A 27,754-nucleotide genomic window follows, 5' to 3' on the forward strand; every position below is an offset into this window, starting at 1 on the left:
CGGGACGGCGGCCACGTGACGCCGCCGCTCGGCTCCCTGCGCTCGGCTCCGCACCGCACCGCGCCGGGCGCTGCGCACCGAGCTGCGGAGCCGCCGCCGCCGCCCCCCGCCTCCGCGCCCTCCACCCTGCCCGCGGGGCACGGGAGCCGGTGACGGGAGCGAGGCGGAGTCTGGAGGGAAGATACCGAGAGATAGAGATTTAAATCACATCCCCGGCTGTAGAAGGGGCAGCAGCAGCAGCAGCCCCGGCGCAGAGGTACGGACGCACGCGCCGAGACAGGTCTGCCGGCTCCGCCGCTGCTGCTGCTGCTCATCATGGGTGCCGCAGCCGCCGAGTCCCCCAGCGCCATGGGCCTCGTGTCCAGCGTGGTGAACGACACCCTCGAGTTCTACCGCTGGACCTGGAGCATCCGAGGTAACGCGCCAGGGCGGCCCCGGCCCCGCCATCGCCGTGCCCGGCGCCCCCCGCCCGCTGCCACTGATGCGCAGCGGCTCAAAATGGCTCCGTCTCCGGGGAGACGCGGAGCGCGCTCCGGCTCCCCGGGACCCCCCGCACCCGCCTCTCCTCCTCGCCCTTCTGGGTGAGCTTGGGTACTTCGTTTGTTTATCCGCCGTAATCCCGGGTAAGGGCCCGGGCTGCGCGGGGCATCGCGTCGTGGCAAGGTGAGAGTGTCCCTCGGGCGCCCGTGGGCTGGACGGAGCGAAATCCGCTTCCCAGAGCCGTGGCTCCTCTGGTTCCCTTTCGCCGCGGTGTGCCTTGGGGTGGTCATACGGGAATCTGATGTTGGAGGTAAGCGAGGCCCTCCGGTACTTCGTGCCGGAGCTCAGACGGCCTCCGGCTTCTGCGGCAGGTGGGAGCCCCGTGCCGGCATCGCGTGGAATTAAGCAAACGAAATGAGGAAACGATTGTTATCGTCAATGCTGAAGCTTTTTGTTTAATGTGAAGTGTGTTTGGGTTAGTTTTGCTGTTCTTCATTTTTAATATGCTTCATTTCTGTAATTGCACTCCATGACTGCAATGTGGAAGATGCTGAAGGAAGAGATAATGTCTTGGAATATGGAGAAATGTGAAAAAGCAGCTTTCAGTGTTGGAACAGTAAACGAGGTGGTAACTTGCTGCAGTGACTAGTAGCTCTGGAGGTATTATTGGTCAGCGTGAATGGCTCTGTCTCCTTGGTCAAATGAAAGGAGTTGCAGCTTTCATAGCTCATATTGTGAGTAGGCACGGGCAGTTGACAGAAGGATCACTTTTCTGGATGTTTTCCTCATTTTTTTAGTTGTCCACACAATGATGAGGTCTAGGCTATTTTGATTTAAACCTAAAAACACATAGAGCAAAACCGGAGTGAATGCAACTATGGACGTGGTTTGTGGCAGTGTGGTGAGTGGGAATATGGGGCCTTCGTTACAGACGGGGAGCTCACTGCATCAGTAGTCTTTGCTTTTCCGCCCCCCTTCTTTCTACCATCTGTCAGATAATAAATTAATTTTATGTTATAGATGGAAGGAGCTCACTTTTTTCCACAATTTGTCTTCCCAAAGCTTAGGTGTTTTGCCATATTTTAAAAATTAAGCCTACATGCGTATTTTTCTTTTCTGTATTTAACAACTGCCAGAATATGAGAGCAAATAAAAATGCTTGCAGCAGCACTGCATTGTAATTTACCAGTGTTTGCTCTCTTTCTCTGCCTCTTGCAACATACCATTGTTTGTAGACTGCCAGGTAATGTGTGGAAGAGATGCTGTTCTAGCCAATCAATAGCATTTTCAGATGGATATAGAAATAGATGTGAGTACAAAGTTGATATCCTTATGGATTACTTGATTTCTTTGGAAAAAATACTTCAACTTCTGATATGTTTCCTGAACTTCAAACATGTTATTTAAGTCTGTACATAGACCATGTTTGTTGTAAGCAAGACTGATGAGAGAAAAACTAAAAAAAAAGGAGGGGGATGAAAAAGCAAGTAAATGTAAAGAATGTAGCAATAATGTAACTGACAGTGATACTACATATAGAGCAAACTTTCATTTCTTCCTTCTCCTCTTTGCAGAATGTTTAGTAGTAGGGTGACTACATTGTGATGGCAACTAAAATATGCTTAAGTCTTACTAATTTTCTAGTGCAGATTTTTAAATTTTTGCTCTAAGTTCGGTGGTGTTGCTGTTAACACAGAATTCCATTGTAATGAAATAATCAGTCCTATTTTGTGTAAGAGGTGGAGCGTTTCTTGTTCAAATTCTGAATTTCAGCAGGTTCCTGCAAGGCTAGTTTTGGGCAGAGCAGAAAAGCATACTACAGTACTTTATACCCAGTAGTACGTAAACCAAGGTCCTCCTGTAGTGTTTATGGTCAGATATGGATAGGCAAAACGTGTAATGTCTCACATTGTAGTCACAAGGTAGCTCTGGATAAGAAAATGTCATTCATGAGGCAATGCTGTGTAGCTTTTCAGTGAAATAATTTCTTAATGCATTAAGTTCCACTCAGTTTGCTGCTTTTTGGCATGTGTCTTTGTTCAGACAAAAATAATTGTCTCCATTTGCCATGTCTGAGTGAATATATAGCATCCTGCCAGTACCTAAAGGCAGGTGACAGGAGAGGTGGATAGGGACCTTTTACAAGGGCAAGTAGTGATAGGACAAGGGGTAATGGATTCAAACTGGAAGAGGGCAGGTTTAGATTAGATATTAGGAAGAAATTCTTTACTGTGAGGGCGATGAGGCACTGGAACAGGTTGCCCAAAGAAGTTGTGGATATATCATCCCTGGTAGTGTTCAAGACTGGTTGGATGGAGCTCTGAAAGTCTAATGGAAGGTGTCTCTGCCCACTGTCAGGGTGGTTGGAACTAGCTGATATTTAAGGATCCTTCCAACCCAAACCATTTTATGATATGTTCAAATCATGAATTCAGCACTGTTATGTGAATTCACGCAATTCACCTTTGTGTCAAGAGCTATGACAGTGATATTGCTCAACAGAAAACTTAAATTATGGCATGCAAGACCATTGCCTAATGTTCAATATCATTAAATAAAAAACTATACCACGCAGCAAAGTTGCTCAACAAATGATGCTATGCAATAGCATTACACAATAAATCATACTGAAACACTACTACACAGCAAAATTACACAACAAAATGTGAAGAAATTTTATTCCCACTACGACTCCTACACTTATTCTCTCCAGTTCCCACTTCCATTTTTCATTGGACACCCATCTGTCCTTAGCCCTGTTCTTAGTATTCAGCAGGATTGTCCTGCCAGCAGGTGTTTTCTCCTGCTGCCTCAGACTCCTGTGATGAGACTTGTGTAGAACTGTGCCAGAATGTCCCACTGAGTTTTGTGATGCTTTATTTTTGCACATTAAGGATTTGATCTTTTTCCTCCCCTGCTCTGTACTATTTAAAAGCAACTGACCTTTTCTGAGAGTAAAAAGAACCCCAAAAGATTGTGTATATGATGAGCCTAACTGGATTTTGTTTGAATGATGTCACAGGGTTTTTTTCAGCATTAAGCATACTGTCTAACGCTGTTTTGTTTGTGGGTTTGGTTTTTTGGAGTTTTTTTTTTTAAGATCTTGCATTTGGGAGTAATATTAGTGTTCTGTGCCATTTTCCCCATATATATTATCCAGTACATTTTCAGCCTTACCTTAATGTTTTTGCTTGTTCATTTGTTGAAAAATTTTTTTTTTTCTCTCCTTACTTGACTACATCTAAAATCCATTGTAGCTGTATATTCACCTAGGAGGCTGAAGGATATCATTTAGGAAGCCATAAACTTCAAGGAGGGATACAAAGGTCAAAAACATGGTCTTAGTAGTCATCAGAAGGAGGAAAAAAAAAAGGTGGTCGGAAGAACAGTTACTATCAGGAAGGATGATCTAGGAATTCCATGCCCTTATTTCTGTAAGGGCATGGGACCGGTTCCATGTAATAGCTAGGGCAGGGCTTCCTTCTTTCTCTCAGCTCGGGTAGCTGGTTGAGGTGAGATCTGCCAGGAAGGATTAAGGATATGATTAGATGACTGAGCAAGTGACTTTCAGGGAGGTTCCAGGCTGTGTCCAGCGGAACTATTATGATGAATAACTCAGGACACAATCCAGGAAAGAAGAATGTGTAAATTTCAAAACTTGGGTGAAGAGACCACTGACAGTTGGGGAGGGGGAATAGGAGACTGTGGCTTGAAAAGGGGATTTGTGAAACGCTGTACAAAAAGATTTATTTAGAGGAACTAGTTAATTTGATTTATTGAGCTAAAGAGCAGAAGGCTTTTCTGACTTTGGGTGAGAATGATTGTTCTTGGAGCTCAGAGTTTAAGGAGGCAGGGCCATCCCGGGCCAGCTGGGACTACTTTGGAACAGCAACTATTTACAGCTGTTGCAGTTAATAAGATTACAGACTTTTTCCGTCAGTAGGAAAAGAGAGAGGAGAAAGATGCAAACTTTCACTTTAGTGGTAGGATAGTCTTCTACGTAGCATCTTGTTCAGAAGCAATATCAGTTGTAGTTTTTATCAGTTGGGTCAGAAGCATAAGACAGTGAGGATAGAGAACATGGGAAATTTACAGCTGCTTGCCTGAAGAGTGAATCAGTGGAACAGCTTCCATGGGAATACATAAAAACTTTTGCCAGGAAGATCTTTAAGAACGCCCAAGAAGTTCAGGTTCATTTTCTTTTTCAGTCCAGGGAACAGAACTGGAACAAAACTTGTTTCTTCTTCCCTCATTCATTTCCCCCTGGAGAAACCAACTATGGCCAAAGGATCCTGAATGTTTATGCTTTAGGAAAGCTCATTGGGGTGGTTAGCAGAACACTCTGAGTGCAAGTTGTCCCTTGTATTTGAGGATTTGTGCCAAAGCTGGAGGCAAGTAGAATCCCAGTGAAAGTTCCTCAGAAAGTGATGATGGGGGGAGAGAGAATGAAGGGTGAGATGAAGGTACAAGAAGCCTATTTCACAGAAACAAAGCAGAATGTGTTCCTAAGCTTTTGGATGGCTGGCTGAGCATTAGACTTGGTGATTTGGAATGGTGACTTGGTGATTTTTGATACTTGTCTTGCAGATACAATTTTCTTGGGAAAAATTTCTCAAGGGAACAGTTTTTTCCATCTGTGACCGTGACTGGGTAAAACACAAGGATTAGACAGGAACACACCAGAAACTGGAGAAGCAGTGTAAATGGGCTTGGCTGTCTTGTGGCAGAAACACAAAGAAAAAAACCTGTGGCATAACCAGCACTCGGAGAAATTGGTTACAGAAGTAAAGAATGTTAAAGACTAGATCATATGAGTCTGCTGTCAACCAAACTGAGCAATAGGAGCATCCCAGTTTATTTGGTTTGTTTCACATTTAATTGCTTGTCAGTGGAGGGAGGTGATGAGAAAATTATTTATTAGTGACGAAAAAAGAGCTGTTGGTCTTGAAGACAATTTGCTGGGTGTTTGACGGAAATACCACCCACATTTCATCACCAGGAGATTTTATCATATTGCAGCACTTGAAAGACATAATCAGAACTAAACAGATACCAAGCATCTTTGGAAATGAAAACATCATTCAGAAAAGTACATTACTGAAATGGAAATGTCTGCTTAGAGATTTTGGATTACCAGGCTTCAAGAACTCGATTATGAGGGAGTAGCATGAAGCGAAGTTAACATTGTGGATGAGGAGCTGAGTTGTGAGTGGAAAACTTCTCTTTCCTAAAATGAAGGAGGAGAAGTTGTGGGGACTACCTGCTCAGCTTGAGCAAAGACACTAAACAGAAAAAAGCCTTCAAAGAGCACCAGCAAGGATGTGATATATAATTCTGTTAGAACACTCATTGGCACAATCCAAAAGCAAAAGGAAATGTGTAGACAAACTCACAAGAACATAATTTTTGAAAATTCATTTTAAGGCTGTGTAAATAGCATGTCTTGAAATCTTTGAAGGCAATCAGGTATTATAAATACTCTTAAAGGAGATTCCATGGAAAAAGATGAGGAAACAGCTTTATGCAGAATTTAACCAAACTGATTGCCTGACCTTAGTACCTATTGCAGAAGGCCAAATTACTAGAAGTTTAAAATTGCGGCACATGGTAAATTGCTGTTGTGGAGTTCTCAGTAAATCATGTTTCTTAGCTGAGGCTGCATGCCATTAGTGAGGTGCAAATCAGTATGTGGTCCTGGAGCCACATACTACAACCAGAGGTGAGAAATCCTTGAGCAGTTGAAATAGCTGTGGCATGAAGCAGATTCCACTGGTTGTGTAAATTGATGAAGAATAGTGTCAGAACTCTTGCTCGTAAGGTAGATTCTCTAGTTGGAGTAACTTGACTAGAAGTTGACTGTAGTAGTCACTCTGTATTTATTCTGTGCTCAGTGTGAAGAGGCATGTAGCAGGACTATGGTTATAGCTATGGCAGACCAGAAGAGGTTGTATTCAAGGCAGCTGTGCTGTACTGTCCTGTGCAACCAGGGAAGATTGTCAAAGGCTGCATAAAGACAATTAGTAGAGGAAGGTGTAGGAAGCATAGGATGTAGTTCCTTTTAAGGTCTTGAAGATCAGGAGCCATGAGGAATGGGTGAGGCAAAACTCCACTTTTTCCTTTGCCAGTCCAGACAGGTTTTTGGAGTTACTTGATTCACATGGATTAAGAGAGCACTTAGATAAAAGGTGAATGAATGAAGAGGCTCTAAGTGTATATGGGAGATAACTTCGAGAGGAAGAATTTCTCTAGGATGCAAGACTAAGGGAGGAGAAAAGGCTGTTGTGTGTACTGAAGAGTTTTTTTGAGGTAAGGCAAGTGGGGGGGAATGAATGCCTGAATGGCCTGAAAAACTGGAGCTAAATGAGAGTTTATTTATCTAAAAAGAATTGGCCATTAAAAGAATGAGACCTTTGGCTTTTAAAGATTGTTGGTATGACTGGAGTGTGCCTGGAGAGGAGAAGTTGGGACATTGTGATTTAAAGGACAGATCTGATCCATAAGGTGGGACTTCTCTGACTAGTAAATATATGACAAGGCTTTGCTTTCTCAAGCTGTATTTGGAAACCAAATTTTAGTTACCATTGTATTTCTTAAGGAACTCTTTGAGTGGGACTGTCTGACTGACATCTTTTTTAGGAGGATGTTGATGCTGAATATATAGTTACCAGGTCTCATTTAGGTGACAAGTGGGTACAACCATACTCAATGTTGTCAAGACTCAAGTGCTTCTGAGCATCTGAACTTCAAGGTCTTGTGGCAAATGAAGGCAGCTCTGAAATTCAGGCTTGCAGAGATCTAAGTGTCAGCTCTGTTGGGATTTTGAGTACTGCACCCTAGATTGTAGACTAAGCAATAAGTAGCTGCAAGGCAAACCTGGAGATGATTTGAGTGTGGCGTGGTTTGTATTAACACCCTCTGTGTGTGCTTGGATCTTAAGATAAGCATGAGCTAGTTTATCTTTCTCTCATGGAAGGTGAGGGGGAATAAGCTACCTCAATTTGGCTTGCAATTTTGCCACCAAGTTGATTAGAGGCATGGAGCACCTCTCCTATGAGGAAAGGCTAAGAGAATTGGGATTGTTCAGCCTGGAAAAGAGAAGGCTTTGGGGTGACCTAATTGTGTCCTTCCAGTATCTGAAAGGAGACTACAAGAAAGATGGAGAGAAACTTTTTACAAGAGCATGTAGTGACAGGATAAGGGGGAATGGCTTCAAACTGAAAGAGAATAGGTTTAGATTAGATGTTAGGAAAAAATTCTTTACTGTTAGTGTGGTGAGGCACTGGAACAGATTGTCCAGAGAAGCTGTGAATGCCCCAAGACTTGGGAGTGTTCAAGGCCAGGTTGAGTGAGGCTCTGAGCAGCCTATTCTAGTGTGAGATGGCCCTGTCCATGGCAGGGGGATTAGAACTAGATGATCTTTAAGGTCCCTTCCAACTCAGTCTGTTCTGTGATTCTGTAACATATTTAAGAAGAGAAAAAAAATTGGCACAGAAGTAATTGCAGCCAGAGAAGAAAGGAGTGAGAATATGTGAGACAAACCACTCTGCAGACACTGAGGTGAGTGAAGGAGGGGGAGGAGGTACTCCAGGTACCAGAGCAGAGTTTCCCCTGCAGCCTATGGGAAAAACCATCATGAGGCAGGCTGTGCTCCTGCAGCCCATGGAGGTCCACAGGGCAACAGAGATCCACCTGCAGCCTGTGGAGGAGCCTCATACCAGAGCAAGTGGATGCCTTAAGAAGGCTGTGACCCTGTGGGAAGCCCATGCTGGACAGGTTACTGGCAGGACTTGCAGACCCCTAGAGAGCAACCTGCTCCTGAAGGACTGCACCCTGTGGAAGAGATCCACACTGGATCAGTTTGTGAAGACCTGCAATCTGTGGGAAGGACTCAGGCTGGAGAAGTTTGTGGAGAACTGTTTCCTGTAGGAGCAACTCCATGCTAGAGCAGGGGAAGGACTCCTGCTTCTGAGGAGGAAGCTGCTTTAGAAACAACATTTGATGAACTGACTGTAACTCCCATTCCCTGTGTCCCTGTGCAAGTGGCAGGGAGGAGGCAGAGAATCAGGAAGGAGCGGAGGGGTTGGGGAAAGTTATTTTTAAGATTTATTTTACTTCTCATTATACTACTCAGACTTTGATTGGTAATAAATTCAGCTAATTACCCCAAGTCAAGTCTGTTTTGACCATGACAGTAATCTGTGATCTCTCTGTGTCCTTATCTCAACTCATGAGCCCTTTCTTCTGTTTTCTCTCCCCTGTCCAGCTGAGGAGGGGAGTGATTGAGTGGCTTTGGTGGTTACCTGGTCCCCAGCCAGGGTCAAACCACCACGTTCCTAGTTTCATTCCATCCATCCGCCTCCCGCATGTACTCCTCTCTTTCAGCATAGTCATGAACTCTTGACTGTTTGGTTTGTTTCCATCATGTCTTCCTATTCTTTATATCTCTTTTGGCTGTATCTCTAAAGTGTCTTCCTCCAGCTCTTGTATATGTTATGCTTGGTTTACATGCTTGACCATGGTGTTTTGGTTTTTTTAATCTGCTTATAGACAACATCTCCTTGTTTCCCTCTCCCAATTATAACCAATATAAGAGAGGTTGTTTTATTTCTTTCTGAATGCTCACAGAATGTTGCTGGAAGAAGGGAATTTAGAAACCATATCTTTCACTTTTTCTATTGAGCCAGGAAATCTTATCTCTCTAGCCAATATTTTATGTCCTTCTATTCTCAGAGTATCATTGTAACACATTGTCTTTAAGATACTCTAAAGAAAAAAAAGGAAGTAGGAAATACAGCTGTTAAATTGAGTAACTTGGCTTTAAATAGGAGACTTCGTAACCATATTTTTTGTTTGCATTTAATATTTAGTGGTTTGCCGAGAACAGATGTGCACAATAGAAATTCTCACACACAGAGTACCGCAAAATGCTTTGATATTTAGGTCAGATTTTTTTTTCTATACTGTCTAATCTCCATTTTGGTGATCCATGAATTTTTGATCAAGAGTGAAACTTTATTTTAGAAACCATTAGAGAAACTTAGATTTAGGGACCGTGTGTTACCATGGAAGGTAACACAACTGTAGAAGTGAGGAGACTTAGTTGTAGCAGTTGTTGGGGCATGGACATTATGTAGCTGCCAAACTGATGATTTTGCTACTGTATACTTAGTGAAAGATTCAGACACTGATCATTCTTTTCACCATCTTTGTGTTAAAAACATTTTGACATTCAGTTCATGTTTTGAAAGTCAACATTTCAAAATTAGTCTCTTTTTATGCTGTTAGATTCTTCACCCCTAATTTGTCATTAACAAAGATGTTAAAGACATGTTGAGAAATTAAGTTCTAAATGTTTAGTGTTGTTTTTCTTTGGAGGCTTTGACTGATGTATTTGTGTTAGGCTAACAGAAGACCTAATGTGTCTCACAACTGCAAAAAATACTTCTGCCTCTGAACTTTGAAAAGCTAATGCATTTCAATAACTCCTTTTGTAGTTTTTAATCAAAACAAAATTCCCTCTTCATTCATCCTTCTGTAAAACCAAAGTGATAAGCATTCTTGTGGTGATGCAAACAGAAAAAACAGGTTTATCAGAGACATTTCTGTGCAACTTATTGCAAATTTTCTCCAGTAGCTTTCTTCTATTTTGAGGTAGATTTTACTTGCCATTGCTGGTTTTCATACATGCTCGAAACTGCATCTAGAAGTGTCTAAATATTCATCTGCAACCCTAAATTATTCTGTGTTACAAGAGCAAGAATGTAAGTAGTTTATGTTTGCAGTGTAGTTAAGCATCACTATCCTTCCGCTGTGTTAGCACATTAGCAAGACATATATCAGTGCTCAATTTACTGTCTCGTGTATGCTGAGTATGTAACACATGTCTCTACAGTGGATAAGGCCTTGCAGAGTTATTATTAAACTTTTGTTAATAATCCTTCACATTTTTCAAGGATTAGATTTAAACTGAGGGAATCTAATAAAAATATCTCTTTATGGAGAAGATAATCATATTCTATGATCATCCCCTTCAGCATTATAAAACCCTGGATGAGCCAATAGTCTAATCTGTTATTGCAACATTGAATATGCATAAATCCTGTGTTTGTATTACTGCTTATTGATACCCCTACAATTATTTCCATAGGACCAAACCTCAACGCTTTTGTGTGCAGTAATGACATCTCCAGTTTGAGGTCTGAGAAATAGTTTTGGCAGAAACCAGAGAAGAGTGAGTAAAAGTTTCAGTAAGGAAATCACTGTAGAAGGAAAGTTTTATGCAGTACTTTTATTGCTTTAGAACTACATAGACATGGACTGGATCATGAAGTCTGCAACTAGTTTATAAAACTGCATGTTGTGCCTGGATTGGGGATTTTTTTTGTTTTCTTCTGTTTATTCTGTAATATACAATATTTAAGAAAAGGTATGCAGGTATTGCTGCACTGGGAATGCATCTTGCATTTGTGATGTTTGGAAAAGTAAGATTTGACAAACAGAAGCCCTCAAGGCATGAAGCATTCTTCTGTCTTGCAAATCTTACGTAAGCTTCATTGAGGATTATATTTTTATTATTCCTTGAAACAGAGCATTTGCACTGTCCCCACAAGTAGTCATAATCAATGGAAGAGATAAATCAAATATAATTCGAGAGAAGTAATCTCTTTAGACTTGAAAATCCTGAGACTTGATGCTAAATAGTTGTGTCTCTTGAACTTCATAATAATTCCATTATTATTCTTATCTTGAAATGAGTAGGTTCTGTAATTGCTATATACAGGTGCAAAGAAAATGTGGTATTAATGACTGAATGATGGGAGTCCTGAGAAGACTAGAATGCTAGTTAGAATAATGGGAAGAGTAGTTAAAATACATCTGGCCTTTTAACAGCAAGGCATTCCTGTTACTTTATGGAAGTTTATGAAACATGCATATTACACAGATGTTCTTTAGCTGCAGGAGATATTGTTCTTAGCTATGTGAAATTTTGATTTTATGTTTTTGTATATAGCTGTAAAGAAGACTAAGCGGTCAGTTACAAAGCCCTGAAAATCAAAACAAAGCCACAACTGGTTATAGGTCATACCTGTTAGTCTTGTCTTGCAGTCCTTTTGGTGCTGGGACAGGTGTCTCTCATTTCTGAGTGCAACAGGATTCATACATCTTTGCAAACTTAGAATCTTCGTTGGGCTTCATTGTTTTGATTTTCAGAGTAAGTGCTTTCATTATTAATTGTGCTTCAGGCTGAATATTCTTATTCTTGCACCTTAATTTTGTGTTTCATGGCATGCTGAAGCGACAGTGCTTTGCCATAAAATTTTGATATCTTGTTCTTGACCCAAACAAGTTAGTTTGTTCTTGACTAGTTAAAGCTTGAGGACATAACTCATATTTCCACTCATTATTCAAGATCAAAGTAAACTTGCTTTCTCTGTACTGTTCTGTTCTGTATTAAAAAAATAATTACTTAAGCCAGGTCACCTGTTATGCTTTTTTGTTCCATGTTTTGGGAACCTTTATCCATCCTGTGCATGTCATCCTTAGCTTTACCAGTAACACACATAGGAATAGATTCTTTACTGTGAGGGTGATGAGGCGCTGGAACAGGTTGCTCAGCGAAGTTCTGGATGCCCCATCCCTGGAAGTGTTCAAGACCAGGTTGGATGGGACTCTGAGCAACCCAGTCTGGTGAAAGGTGTCCCTGCCCATGGTGGTGGTTGAAACCAGGTGATTTTTAAGGTCTCTTTCAACCCAAGCCATTCTATGATAATCACATCGTTGTTTTCTTGCCAATCATAGCCACCACTGATGCTGTGACATTATCGTGATAATACAGAATTTTTATATGAGAAAAAGCAGCAGGGACTTGATTGGTTCCTGTGAAATCAGTGCAAGACTGATTTAAAAGTTTGTAGAGTGTCCAGAGAAGAGCCATGAAGATGATTCTATGTTTGGAAAATATGCTTCAGGTGAATGAGATGAAGAGTTTCTTTAAATAAAATTTAAAAAAAAAATTAAAAAAAGGCAGCTACTGAGTGACCTGATAACTGCTTAAAACTACCCAAATGAGGAAGAAAAAAATTTTAAAATATATATCTTGAGTTTAGCAGAGAAAAATATAATAAACTAATTAAAGTTTAATCCTAATTCCTTTGGATTTAGAGAGCAAATTTATGCAGTGGGTCTAGTTAAGATTTTACAGCAAGCTGCTGTATGTTCTACTGGCCTCTGAAAAGACGTATGCTAAAACAGGAAATTTTTCTAAGTAAGATTACTTAGCTAATATATGTGTTAAGGGAAGTTTCATGGCCTTTGTTTGTAAATGATACTAGATTCTTCCTGAATTAGGTACAGGTATCTTTGACCCTGTCAGACTCCTTAGAAATATCCATAGTACCAGAAGACTGCAGACATAGCCAAGTATGATAGGTAAGAAAGAAGCTTAAACTGGACATTCCTTGTGTCCCAGTTGTTTTGCTTTCCTGTGCCAATCTGTCTGCACAGTCCTGCCTCGGAGGACATAGAGAATTTTTCTGACTGAAACAATGATAAGGCTATAGGTATGTAATTTTAGTTCGTGCAGTAGCCTCAATCTACTGTCATAGGATTTCTCATAAATAAACTTGATACACTGAGATAATTAGCAACATGACAAGAGGAAATGGCCTCAAACTCTGCCAGGGGAGAGTCAGTTTGGACATCAGGAGGAATTTTTTCACAGAAAGGGTGGTCAGACATGGGAAAGGGCTGCCCAGGGAAGTGGTGGAGTCACCATCTCTTGAAGTGTTCAAGAAAAAACTGTATGTGGCACTTAGTGCTATGGTTTAGTCTACACAGTGTTCAGTCAAAGGTTGAACTCAATGATCTTGGAGGTATTTTTCAACCTTAATGATTCTATAATTCTATGAATTGAGGATTAGAGTGCAATATGTGCAATGAATAATCAATATCAAAGCAGATAAGTTGATTCAAGCACTGAAGATGTTTAAAAGAATAATTAATTTTGGGCCATATGAACTAGTCTATTAAAATCATAATGAATAAGTGCATAGAAATTTTTAACATCTTTAGATGTTCAATCCAAAAATATATGGCCTCTCAATTTTTACTCTGCAGTGGTGCTTCTCTACCAGTCTTCAGTCTCAAGCAATGCAGCCCGTATAGTTAGTCATATACTCTTACAAAGGCTAAGCTTCAGCTGATTTTGTTCCATTTGTACATTGTGTTAGTCAAAGACTGAGGGTTTTTTCTTGGAATCTCTACAAACTGGTAACAGTAAATGTACTTCTAAATTGTTCTGATATGTTACAGTTTAGTTTAAAAGCCTAGGGTCTAATCAGGTAGATACTTTTTCAAGTTTACTTTCAATTGAGCCAGTCTGCAGTGGTTATGTAGCCACAGTGAACCTTGTATTCACTTGTAAATATTTACATGACTGAAACAGTATTTTTAATACAAATGTAGAAAGAGAAGTATGCTGTATAGAGTATTTACCTGTAGCCAGAAAGAAAAGGGGAGAATGAGACAATAAAGTACTGCAAAAGGATCTAGTGTGAAAGCTTTGTAAACATTTTAAGGTGTGTGAAGTTTTGTTTCTCACGTTTTCTTATACGGGTTTTCATTTTGTAAGAGCCTTCAATTACAGTGTTAGTGTAACTAACAAGACATGGGAAATTCTTAGGTAAAACTAATGTAGTTCATAGAACAGTGCTCCAACTAGATAATATTGGTTTGCCTTCCTCATATTGTGGAATTTAAAATTTCACTCATTTAAGGAAATCTTTTTTAAACTTGAGATTGGGCTTTGAGAGGACTTCTTGTTAAAGTAAACAGCGTGATCTGCAGAGAGCTTTCACAGAACTACTTTTAAACAGTTGCCATTATTTCTGCAGTGTCTTTAGAAATGTAATCGGACAGATGGATGTGCTGGATTGGCACTGTAAGTGTCTTTGCGCTGAGAATAGTATCAATAGCTATTAATAACTTCAAAAGTCCCTCCAGATAAATTAGTGAGTAGCAACCTTATAGCTAAGGAATACATAGTAAAAGTAAAAATAAAGACTATCTAAGTTTTGATTTTTGAATCTAACATGAATGCAGGGAATCTCAAAAATCCTGTATTTTAGTAATGTAATATTTTCCCCTAAAACTAGTATTAAAAGCAGAGATAGTCACCATTGTACTGTCTCAGGATTTCTCTTGATGAATGTCAGAATGACTGTGCTATTCGTTTGTTTGCTTATTTTTAAAGTTTGAACTTCTAGAGAAAAGGAAAAAAAAATGATTATGGGCTGAGTAGTATGCAGGAAATTGAACCATCTAAAATCCTTTCTATTGAAAAGGAAATTCTAAACCACATTTAACAGCAATGTTTGTGTATTGAAACAATTACATCATGTTTCACAGAAGTTCCTTGTGATTTTAATACCAACCATCACTGCAACCTTATATATTGAAATACATCTTCATTTGACATCTATATTTCAGTATAGGTTAATTATGTTCTCTTTGGACATTATCAGGCAGGATATTCAGTGCTTTTCACTGGTCCTGCTCTTGTTCTTCCTTTGAAAAAAAGAATCAGAGGATTTGTGTGTGTATTTCTTGTTAATTTCCCCATGTAAATATTTCCATCCTGCAAAGGTAGGTACCCAAAGGTAGGGCAATTTTAATCATTTTTACATATATATATATATACATATACATACATGCATACATAATAAGTTATTATGTTTCTTGTCCTTGCAAGGTGAAACTTTAAAATATATTTACACTAAATGACAGAAAACCTTGTGTATATAGACATTTCATATTATTTCCTTACGTGATGGTAATTTTCTATCAGGAACAAGTTAGCAGATGCCCTATTCTACATTGGATTCGTCTTTGCTATAAAGTGCAACTCTAAGTATTTGTTTTAAAACTTTTCCCACCTTACCAAAACAGCACTGTACTACAGGCTGTGCCATTGCAGCAGACATTTTATTTGTGATCGAATTAGAATCTGGGTCTTGGGATTTGAAAGACAAACGCATTAATCCCCTGAAAGATTCAGTCAATCTCTGTCAATTCTAATCAGGTAAAGGCATTGGTCATTTTGCTTCAAAGCAGCTGGAGGGATTTTTTTAAATCAGGGAGCTGGCCTTTTTATTTCAAGCTTATTTCATCTTGCAGGTAAAAATGTCCCTATTGCATGTGAAATAGTGAAGGATTTAATACACTCATATGTCCCCTGAAGCTATCACAGTGCTTTCTAATGTGCAGAATCTTTTGTGGTCATCAGCACCAGCTACTAAGTAGGACACAAAATTCTGCTGGTTTTGCTAGAACAAGGTGGGGGGGTGGAAGGGAGGAAGGTGTTGGAGTAGCTTGTGATGTTTATCACTAAGCAGATGACTTAAGAGAATGAATTTATCTTGGTTTGAAAGAGAGTATATGAAAAGAAGTTTGAAGCAAGGGTCTACATGTTACTGTGGTTTTTGTGTAGAACATGGACAAGGAGGCTTGCTGGGTAAACTGAAATGAGATTGGTTTTGGAATACCTTCTGTGCAATAAGAATGATTCGTGGAGCTGATTTTAAATGCAACAAGTTACTTTGCATTATTCAGGAGACATCTTGTGATAAAAAAGTTCTGGAATGAATAGTAGCATGTTTTCTGATGCGAAAGTACTAGTAAAAAATACTCATATGCAGAGTCTCCTAGATGCCTTTAAAATAAATGTAAGGTCATGTTCTTAGTTAGCACAGTAGGAATTAGAATAAAGTTTTTCCTGTAGATACATTTCTGTTTTGGCCAGGATGTACTCTAGAACTGAATTGCTTACCTTCTCATACAGGCATTTTGTGTTTGAAGTGTAATTAATTGTCCTAGGAGAAGTCAGGCCCCCAAAATGGCAGTCAGATTCCCTGGGCAGTGTGTTATGAGATCTCTATCAGTAATCTATGTTTTTCTTGCAAATACTTAAGACTTGTCTCTGAGATGTGGCTCTAAAAACCCTTTGCAGAGGGAAAGTACCAGGCTGAAACCATGGTATGGAGGAGTAATGGCAGCTTCTCGGGTGCTCTTATGTTGTTGTCAGAATTAGTGAAATATATCTCTGGGTTTTTTCCAGTGAAGTTCTTCAATTTGTAGTACTTGTGGAAAGGAGATGAAAGAATTGTTTACAGTGCTGATGAGGTATGAGGCAAAGGCTAGTTACAGCTGGCCTCTAATATAAGTTGTCCCTTTGTTTTTCCTTTCACCCTCTAGTGAATCCTCATTCTTCCATCTTTGTCTTCTGCCATAAAAAGAAATCTGGAATAGGTCATGGTTTCCTATTTCAGCAGTGGGTGGTAACATTCAGCTCCTGGGAAAAATTACAATCTATCTTTTTCCTTTTTTACATCTCTTTTTATTACCACTTCAGCATTTAAGATACCATGAAACACTGTGTTATAAAATAGAAGACAGATTCTCTAATGTGTCTTTGCCTCTTTATTCTCTTTATATTGCTTACTGCAAGAAAGCTGGGAAAGCAACTGTCTCTTCCTCACCTGCTATTAGCTCTGTGCACACTACAATGAAGTGAGATGTGGATTTGATTAAGACATGACACACTGACTATTCCCAGAGCTGCCTCTTAACTGACACCTTTCTTCTTGCTTCATGATGAGTCTTTGTCTATTAATTTGTATCAGATAGATTATGAGGTTCTCCATTTCTTTTTTTAATAGTGTTATCTTTTATTTTTAAATTCAGATTGGTAGAACAATTGCTAAAATCAAGCAGGAACTAAAGTGCAAGGGATATAACTGTGTAATAATTGGAATGCATCAGTGATTTCGGCTTCGGTAGGTGGTAGTCTGTCTGGTTCCAGGAACTTGCTGAAAAGTTAAGAGGTAACTGTCTTCTCTCACTTTGTTGGGTTCTGTTTCCACTGCCAGTCTTCTCTTTTTTTGCACTCCTCCCTGTACTCTTTGCTCTGTCTTGCCCTTGGCTTCTGTTGGTGGCTGTGGCTGTAACACTGAATCCCATCATTCTGGCAATGTCAGTCTTGCTGGAGGTTTCCATGCAATTAGGATGAATTCTTTCTTCTGGTATTAACAGCCGTAATGGAAGCAGCTAGGCTGGTTTCTCTTTCTTCTTTTCCACTTCTTTTTAGACCTCCTGGTATCTTACTTTGAATGTGCAGCTCAGTTATTGTTAAATCATCTGGATATAAGAAGAATTAGTGTTCCGTGTGCTCTCTTTCTGTAATTCATAATACTTGTTGTTTACTAGAAATAGAGGGTCTCATGAAATCTGCTCCTAAATGAGGTTCTAATTTATGATCTTAAGGACAACAAAGGAAATGAGAAAGAAGTGTAGGAGAAGTAATGGCAGTGCTGTTCTGTACTTTCCTCATTGCATTAGAGTTCCTCGTTTTCAAGATAAGTAGGGTTTTCTAACTTACTGGTTAGTATGCCTAGGATTGGGAATTAATTTTTGGTATAGAGATTTTTCTCTGTCTTTGAGTTCTCTAAAAGAAACTTGTCCTCTAGGTAAGTCCGTGGGCGGCTGCATTTGTGAGTTTGCCCACAAATGACTGAGGGCAGGTATTTTGGATGTCTGAGCTTCCCACGGAGCCCTGTGATGTGATTTCCATATGAACTATGACTGGCCTAAGCAACTGGAAGATATTCCAGTTAGTATCAGAGCTGTGCAGTATCTGAAGTTCTGATAGTTATGGAGTATTTACCTTTTATGTCTTGCTACAACTTGAGATTAGCCTGCAGGGCACAGAGGACACACACGACACATGGGACGACACAGGCACTAAGTAAGGAGGTGTCATTGTTGTCTTGCTTCCTTTCTCTAGCAGAACCATCTTCTAATCCTACATGTCACTGGTTCATCAGGCTAAGAGCATTTTTTTTATACTAATCCAGAACTTAATACAGCATATTCTGGGCTCTGAAATATGTGTAATGTAACTCTGAATCCCGTGAGTGGCTGAAGCTAACTATAAATAAAACCTTTGTTTTCCATATGGCAGCACAGATTAACTAGAACCATCCCTTTAAACTCTTTTATTTAGTTGTTTTCCAGTACCGTTGATAGTATTCTGTTTGAAACATGAGACTGACCTACATCAAATAGCCAAAGTTCTTGGTTATCATCATAACACCTGTATAAAATTAATAGGAGGCTTTTTAGTGCCTAATTTTAAACTAATAAAAACTACTGGGTTTATCATTATTTTCCAAAATTTGCATATCTTTCATTTGCAGTAGTGTTGAATATTTGATTATGTTGCCACTGCAGTCACTGTTCATCATAAGCAAACTGGGTTTGGGGGATTAGTGGGTTGAGTCGTGTTTGTGCTCATGTGATACTGTTTGCTTTACTGTTTTGGATTGTAGAACTGGACAACAGAGCTTAAATAACATAATGAATCTCTGTGTGAGGTAATGTGATATAGTGTGTTTTTTAAAAAAACTATTTTCTTTAACCTTCCTAGAAAGAATGAGTGCATTGTGTTTCTACCAGCTGATGCAGCTATTCCAGGAGAGAATAATATTTAATGAATTTAAAATGATGATGAAATATATTTTATTCAGACCTTGTTGACTCCTTCTGTTTGCTTCACCCCCTCAGACAAACGTGTTGATGATTGGCCCTTGATGCAGTCTCCATTTCCAACACTGACTATAAGCACTATTTATCTCCTCACTGTCTGGCTGGGCCCCAAATGGATGAAGACGAGAGAGCCCTTCCAGTTACGCTTCCTGTTGGTTGTTTACAACTTTGGAATGGTTCTGCTCAACTTCTTCATTTTCAAAGAGGTGTGTATGCCCTCTTGCAAGAGGGAATTCTTATTGAGGTTTGAGGATGTCTGCAGGTTGCAAAATGAAAATAATTATCTTGCATATTTATGATATCTATTGCAAGTGAATGTTTTGCACAGACTTTTAAAGATGGATTTGCCTTTGTGAGTATTTCTATAGCTAGGTACTGTCTGTTTGAGAATAAATGCAGTAAATGAGTCTATAGAGAGAATTTTTGTATTAGCTATTCCAAGTTCTTCTTAGACTTATGTTAGTCTAGATACTGGACAGAATAAGTAAAATCTATAGAGATTTAACACTTGTAACTGATTTTTTTTTTCTTTTTAATAATCCTAAAGGGTGTCAGAATGCATCTTGTTAGAAATTGAGCTGTTTGTTCTTGCCTTCAACGTGTTAATCATTTTTAGAAATTCAACTGTCCATTACCTGTAGTGAAGAAAACTGTCTTGTCTGTACATTATATTTTAGAATAAGGATAAAAATGAAGTGAACTATATCTCTAAATAAAAATAAAAGGATAGAGTCTTCTACTACTTGGTTTGAAATGTTCAGAATGTGTTCATTTTAATAAATTTCTGCATTGCTGCATTTTTCCTTTGGATTTCTGTACAGAGGAAATGAGGAGTAACAATGCAATGGACCAACTCTGTAGTAGTAGCTAACTGGGATTACTTAACAGTTTGGTAATTGTTATTCAAGGATAGCTGTACAGAATATGGCTGATGCTAAGTTAATTCTGCTATGACTGCTCATGTGGATCAAGAGGCATCTTCCTGGAAGACCTTGGATCATAACTTTGCAAAATCTGTTTCCAGAAGTAAGCAAATGAACAGAGTAGTTAAAATTACAGAATTCAAGAACTCTCTGGCTGGTCTGTTCTGTACTTTTGCCAGAAAGCATGGTATAGCTGATGATGATATGCATATTGACCCTTTCCCAAAGCTTCTATAATAAAAGCATTTAACTGATTTCAGCTTCTTTTTAAGACATGGTTCAGTAAAATTTTAGCCATCACACCTCAGTCATCATTTTGTCTAAATTGTTTCCTTGGACTATTCAACTAAGTAATTAAGTACTACAGGTACAACAGAATTTAATGCTGACACCCAAGGATAGTTGTGGGAAGAGATTAAATCCAATCATCTTGGCAGGTTAAAAGTGAAACTCCTCTGAAATGAATTTTGCAGTGTAACTACCATGCCTGACTTTTAAATTGATTTGTTTTATCCATAGGCTGAATTATACCAAACTTATGGTCAAATAGTTTTCAAACCTATGTTGCTTATAGGGTAACGTGTTTGTGGCATTTCCAAGTCACTGAATTAACACAAAAATGAATGGGACTGCAAATACATATTTGCTGCTGCTATGCTGAAAGCTCATAGTTTTGGACACAGAGGTTCTAGTTTCCTGCTCTCTCAAGTGGTAGGTTGTTATTCAATGAATGTTAAGGCTACGGATACAGCATATACAGGAAGTGTCTTTTCTTGATCTTAAGAGACTGATAGGAGGAAGCTGTTCAAGTTTCAGTTGATCCCTTTACGAGGCAACTTCTCCTTCCATCTACATGAGGTTTACAATACCACTGTGCCACTGTTGTAATTCACATGAGTTTTAATTGTTATGAGTAAAATGATAACACTTTGTACTTTGTGAATGACTGTAAAATTTCCAGACAAGACTAAGAACAGAAATTGAATGTGAAATGCCTTTAAATGTTATTTAAATAACCATACTGTTGGCAAGCTGTTTTGTTCATCTGTGATAACTTGCATTAAATAGTAAGTCCATAAAACACTTCCATATGTTGGATTCAAATGCAGGTTCTTATTTGGAGACAGTTTTGCTCAGGACATGCAGAAGTCCCTGTATCTGGGGATGTATAGACCCTATGTTGCCACAAACTCAGGACTTTCTTGTTCTACTTTGAGGCAGTCTCGTGAAGTCAATTTACTGCCTTTTGCTAAGGTAATCTTGGCCAAGTTACCCAGTAGATTGCAGTAGAGATTGGTTGATTTCTGTAACAGTGTGGACTAAACTTTCCTTGTTCTTCCTTAATAGTATCAAATGTGCTCATGCCTGTGTGGGACCACACTGGAGAGTAATGGTGTTACAGCAGTTTGTAAATGGACTTGGAGGATGCAGAAGTATGTTTTCTAGGATAATTTCTGTGGACAGTTCTTTCATTTACTTACGTTAAAAAACATGTGCAGCAAACATGTCCAGAGCTTCACAAGGTTTTGTATGCTGGGGTTTTTTTCTGGATAACACTTGTCTCTGTATCTGACAGCCCTCCTAGTGCTGTGTGCAAGATGAGACACCGAAGTAAACTCAAGTTCAGTTCAAATAAGATGGAAGTCAGGTTAGTGGTAAGAGTAGTCAGCGCCTACCCATCCTTTTTTTTTTGCCATCTTTTTCTCTCACCCTTCTCTACTTTTACAGCTTCCAATTTACAGGTTATGTCTGCTCCACTGCTGTCTCTCTTTCGTCCATAACAGGGTGGGATTACCTGGCTTTAAACAGTCTTGGATCATGACATTTATGAATGTCAAGATTAGAAATATTATTTGAATTTTGTACAGCTCTAGACAAGAGTACTTCTTTCCAATGGGAACTTGCTCAAGTGTCAAGTTTGTCTTCTCCTGTCCAGGTTTTTGCAATGTTCTTGGTTTGGAGTAGCCCTACTGGAGCACTTAATGTGTTTTAGGCCATTTCTGTTGGCACAAAATGGGAAATTTTTCTCCATCCATTATCTCTCAATGTGTTTTGTGGGTGCTCAGCTTTGGCTGTTCAACCTGGGTTTTTTTCTGGATTGTAATTGGTATACTGTGTTAAGAATTGTAGATCCAAATTATCTAATCCCTGTCACATAAATAGAGTTCTCTTGAATCCATCCTGAGAATAGTGTTTCTGTCAATTGTAGTGAAAGCAGATAGGTATTTTCTGTCTCTGAAGCTAGAGCCTTCAGAAAGAATACTCATGTTTGAATAGCTCAAGGTCATACTGGAATTCATAGTAATTTGCATGAGGCTGTAATTATCTGGGCAGATACATACAGGGAGAAATGAGTACTGTCTTTATAAGAAAAAAGTAAATACTGTGTAACAACTCGTTGTTAGTACTAAATATTGGCTTTCTCCAATAGTATTCTAAGGATTAATAAGGATACTTTAAATATTTTTGTTCAGGTAAGTTTGATGTAGCAGGAAACTTGCTGATAATTTTTATAAATGTGTTTTATGTAGTATCTTTCCCCTGATGTATGACTTTAATATTTTCAGCTGTTCTTGTCATCAAGAGCTCGAGGGTACAGCTATGTCTGCCAGACTGTGGATTATTCAGATAATGTTTATGAAGTTAGGGTGAGTATTTCTTTTTTTATATTTGTATATGAACATGTGTTATATACAGCACCACATGACAGTTTAAGTCTTGTCTGAAAATAGTGGTTCCACAGTTCTGTTGTCAGCCATGACTGTATCCCGTTATATTTTCACAGACCGCTTCAGGTTTGACTACACTGTGCACAGGTTTAATGAAAGTGCATCAGCATACGCATATTTGCATTAACTTTCATCTGACTGCTACAAGTAAGGGGAATCTTAGATACTATCCTTGGCTTCATCCATAGTTGTACAATCCAGGATAAACTTTTTATACGTACTTTGGTTCCTAGACCTTGCTGAAGTTTATGATACCAGGGTAACCGCACTAATGGTGGTGTTTTCTAACTAGATCAAAGCAGGTAAGATTTGTCAGCATATACTGTGGTTGCACTTCACCCATACTGGTGAGGCAGCTTTTTGTCTCCTTTACCCATCTTTGGCTTCATGAGGTCTTGCTGGCCTCTGGCAAATGTATTATCAGTACATTTCATTGTAGAATCTTAGATTTCAAATACATGAGTTTTGGAAAACATCCAAATTAAAAATGCAGATGCATGTTAATTTTTGTGTAGTGCTGTTGATTAGCTCAGGTACTAACCCTTGTCTTCCAGCAGAGCTGACACTTGAGAATCTCTCAGCTGTCCTTGCAAGTTTCACTTACGGATTAGAACATTGGGAAGTATAATGAAAGTATGGTATAGTCTAAATACATTTAATGTTTATAGCACAGTTGAAAAAATGTTTGTCTACAAGGTAGCTGTTCATGGATAGTACTACTCAAAAGCTTGTGCATGTGGCAGGGCTGGTAGTGAGACAGTAAGGTTTGAGTCTTACATGTTATGTGTAATGGCTGATATTGCAGAACAGCTCTGTGTGTAGACTTTATTTGCCTTATGGTAGTTGCCAATCTTTCACCTTTGCCAATACTGTGCTCTCACTATTTCAGTCACTAGAATACATCTGTTAATAATTTTGTTGAAAAACAAGATCTAGCAAAGTATACCAAGTGCTTGAAAGGTTTGAGTTTTTTTAATAGATAAGCAAAATAGAATGCCCATGTACTCAGCTGAATGACATTGAGGACTGGTATGATGTACATTAAAGGAATTTTTATATTAGCTAAGTACAAGAGGTACAACTTTTAGCATGCAAAAATTCTGTTCTATATCCTCACTTTTAGGTGCACTTGTTTGTGGGAGGCAGTGGAGAGGCCAGACCTGCACAAAAGAATTATCATATGTTTTGTTTGTTATGACAAGCAGAGCGTTATTGTATAATGCAATAAATGCAAAATGACCTGCAGAGTGTATTTACAGCATATAACATGTCCATAAAAGAAGGATTGCTCTAGCAATCTGTGGACTTCCTGACATTTTAATTTTTTTATTATTATTATTTCTTACAAACTTGTGGATTTGCATAAAATTTATTTCTGAAGTTTTAAGGTCCAGCATATTCAGTTTGCAAGTGAGGGAGTTGAGGAAGCAGGGAAAATTGAGTTCTCTCAAGTTGTTGCAGCAACTGTATAGTACACTATCAGTCAAGACTCTTACCTTGATAATCTTCTGGTAGTTCTGTGGAATGTATTCTCAACTTAGGTGAATAAGTTGCAAGCAGAAGATTATGTTTTCCACAAGTGTACTTTGTCTAACTCAGGAGTCTGGGATACATTTCTGTTCTGCTTTACAGCGTATCATGTTCTGCACTTAGAAGATATGTTGTTGGTTTTTGAGTGTTGAACAGAAAAAAAAAACAAACCCTCAAACCTCCTCAAGATTCTTTTTGCCATCATTTTTCATAATATAAGCCTGCAAAAGCAATTTTAAAATGTTTTTGCAGTTTTGTGTTTAGAATAGATGAACATTGTAGCACATGCTTCACATCCTTTTACTAGCTCTAGATACTAATATTGGCATCAGGTTTTCTCTGAAGAGAAATGATGCATTGAAGCAGTAGAATTCATTACAAATGCAACTACTTTATTTGTAAGAGAATGAGTAAATAAGTCCTGTATTGCTCAGATAAAGGAGACGGGGACTAACTCAAATGGAAACAGCACTTAGCCCAGAAAGCATTGTAGAACATGGTCTGGAAAGCAGCAGCTTCATATATGGTTTTATTTTGGGGCTTAGAAATCTGGAACAAATATTGAGAAATGTGAAAGTAATTGCATATGATGGTCTAAATGGCAACATAGAAGCCTTGGTATGACCTCTGTTTCTGTCTTTTTGGGAATGTGTCGCTGTGATGTTGTCATGCAGTGGCCCCTTTTGTTCAAAGCTCTTGATCAAAATGAGGGATCTAGAAAGCATCCTTTGTTCCTCAAGGGAGTGCAGAGAGCTGGTAAACAGTTCCCAGGAAAAAAAGTTTGGCTATCCTGGGTGCCAGGGAATGTCTTTCCTTTCTTCTCTAACCCACCGTGTGTGTCAAGACAGTAAGTCAGTGGTGATTTTAAGGGAACAGTGTAAGGGCATGTGGTGGCACTTCCCTTATATAGTTTAGCAGCACTAGCAATCTGTAGCTCACAGATGTCTTAAGTCAGACATAGCCTCTTTGTTTTGCCAGTTTTTAAGGGGTTGTTTTTCCATTAATTTGCCTGTATGTTTTCTTCAACATTATCAAGCTTCTGGCTTTCACTGATGATGAATTATGTAGGTAGTTTATGCATCATGTGAAGGAGCTGGTCCTCCTATTTACTGTTTTGAACCTACCTACACCTGTTAATCTCATTCAGGCTCTCCTGGCTGTTCTACAAGAGGCAATGGACAACTGGAGCAAGCAGGGATGAAAATTAGATCCCACAGTTGTAGAAATAAACTCCTTTGTGACAGGTTTATCTTCTGGGTATAGTAGCTAGCCACCTTACTAACTGCTAGCAGGAAGTTAAATGCGTTTTGTTATGAAAAAAGTAAAATGTCCATGGTAGACAAGAAAGAAAAGAGGGAACAAATCTCCAAGAAGGGATTTGGAAGGATCTACTGCTGCACCTTGGAAAAAAAGTTTTGGTTATAGCTTAAGAGTCAAAATAATAAATGCAGAGTGGTGAGGTGTTAAATCCATGCTTTGTAGTACTCCCTTGGGAGCTTCAGTATTTGAAGTGAACAATTTCCTAACACTGTCTAACTTAAGGCATGTTAGTGTCTGTGAGTAGTCCTTTTCCCCCTCTGCTTACATTTGTGTGCCCTTGTTTCCCAGGTCAGGGTTCATCTATTTTATTAGCATTTCTGAAGAGCTAAGAAATGGGAATATGGGGTTGTGTGAACTGGGTCTCTAGTTTTAAGTGTGCTGATTGTAAATCCTGAAGCTGAGCAATGGTTGTCTCCTGTATTGTGATTGTAATCTGCATTGTTTGTATTTATGTCTAGAGCTTGAGAGGTTTCCTCTTATGAAAAAAGCCTACTCTTAATTTACATTCTTTTTTCACAGAAGTTAAAAGTGACTTAAGTCAAGTCCCGTAAACAAAATTCTGTAACTGGGAAAAGAGTTCTCTTTAAAAGCTGCTTTAATTTTTCATATTACTGTGACCTTCCAAGAAGTACCTGTCCCTTCATACCCCTTGATGGATAACCGTTTCCAACCCGAAATGAGGAAGGATGGTGCAGAAACAGAGTCCTGTGTTAAAACAGCCCTCCATTCAAAACCCTGCAGCAGGCAGAGGACATGGGATTGAACCTCTTGTTGACCCCCTTAATCCTAGGCTGTAATGTAATCTTTCTGTGCCATCTGGTGTTTTAACTGACTTAGATTGGCACATATGAAAATTACCAGAAAAGATACGGTTTGACTAATATTATTCATTACAGGAATGTGCCTTTTTAATGCATGTTTTCTTTTCAACTAAATCTTTTTTTCATGCTATGTTCAAAGAAAGACCACAGGTTAGGTCATGATTTCTGAAACTTTGCAAAAGAAGTTTAGTAGTAGCCACCTGCTCCTGACATAGCTTACATATTAGTGTATTGTTCTACTTTATTGCTGCCCTCAGTCACTGTTTGCATGCGTGGCCTCAAGCAAATGACATGACTTCTGTTTCATTTTAAAAGCATCTGTATAAGCCATTAGAAGCACTGAAATAGATCATCAGTACACAAAATCTATCAGGTTTCAGAGTAAATGGTAGTAATATTTGATGATAGTGAGAGAGCAAAAAAGCTGACAGGCAAAAAAATCTACAGGAACACAAAATCAGCAGGTGTCGTCCTGCAAAGAAATAGAGTCTGTTCTTTTTTGTTGTTGTTCTTAAGTAGTAGGAAATATTTTGATCAAAAGTTCAAATTATTTTTATTCAGGGGCTGTAATTGCTTTCTGTGCTAGACAGGTGGAATTCAGAAGAAGAGGAACGAGATGTGTTAAGTGACTTGTCCAGGAGCATATACTGATCCTGTGGCATCTTGGGCATAAAACATAAGTATTTTGTTAGGATTTTTCTCCACCTATATTTTGCTCTATATCATACAGTAAATTGGGGTTTTGCTTATTGGCTATTTGATTTATTGTTCCCCCATTTCATTAATAAAAATATACATTTGCTTTTTAAAAGATTCTGTGGCAGTTTGCTTGTAACTGGCATATTGATTCTATAAAAGTTTCTCGGAAGGGAGGACCTCCAAAGAGCTAAAGTATTGCAGTGCTGGATTTGTCATTTTATGGATACAGTCCAAAGTGTTTGTTGTTAACTCATGAGATGAAGAGATGCTTATCTTAATTTATTTAAGAGATGCAGCTTTAGCAAAGATCTGTAAAAGATGCTGGACTGTTATGCTAATCCATGGGTGTGAGACAAACCTTGATGTGGGTGTTATTAAACACCTGACTACCTGTCCCAGAGGCAGTACTGTACTGGATATTGAGATATATATATATATATATATATATATTGGCTCATGTGTCTGGGAACTCTGAGATCTGTGAGAGTCACTTTTCTCTCGCTGAGCCTTTCTCTCCGACTTTGACAGATATTAGTATCTTTTGGTATAAAACTGGTAAAATCTACCTCCTCTTCCTGAGATCTGAAGTAGGCTAAATCAAATCCGGTGAGTGAGAAAGGTTTTCATTAAACAATACATTGAAGTCTGCAGT

General features: G+C 38.9%; 1 protein-coding gene across 3 annotated transcripts in view; it reads left to right on the top strand.

The window, feature by feature from the left end:
- The first annotated feature begins 73 nt into the window (after nucleotides 1-73).
- Nucleotides 74-27,754, top strand: part of ELOVL4 (ELOVL fatty acid elongase 4) — a 36,960-nt gene continuing 9,279 nt past the window's right edge. The window contains exons 1-3 of one of the 3 annotated variants that reach the window (XM_027696729.1): nucleotides 74-415; nucleotides 19,099-19,286; nucleotides 22,571-22,651. In XM_027696729.1, the coding sequence (XP_027552530.1) occupies nucleotides 316-415; nucleotides 19,099-19,286; nucleotides 22,571-22,651 (369 nt within the window). In that variant the 5' untranslated portion in view covers nucleotides 74-315. Of the gene's footprint in view, nucleotides 416-440; nucleotides 624-934; nucleotides 956-19,098; nucleotides 19,287-22,570; nucleotides 22,652-27,754 lie in introns of those variants that run through there. The other 2 variants (XM_027696721.1, XM_027696738.1) reach the window with 2 other exon arrangements.

This window comes from Neopelma chrysocephalum, unplaced genomic scaffold (assembly GCF_003984885.1).
Source record: "Neopelma chrysocephalum unplaced genomic scaffold, ASM398488v2 Primary Assembly neopelma1_23b, whole genome shotgun sequence".
In the NCBI taxonomy this organism is placed as follows: domain Eukaryota; kingdom Metazoa; phylum Chordata; class Aves; order Passeriformes; family Pipridae; genus Neopelma; species Neopelma chrysocephalum.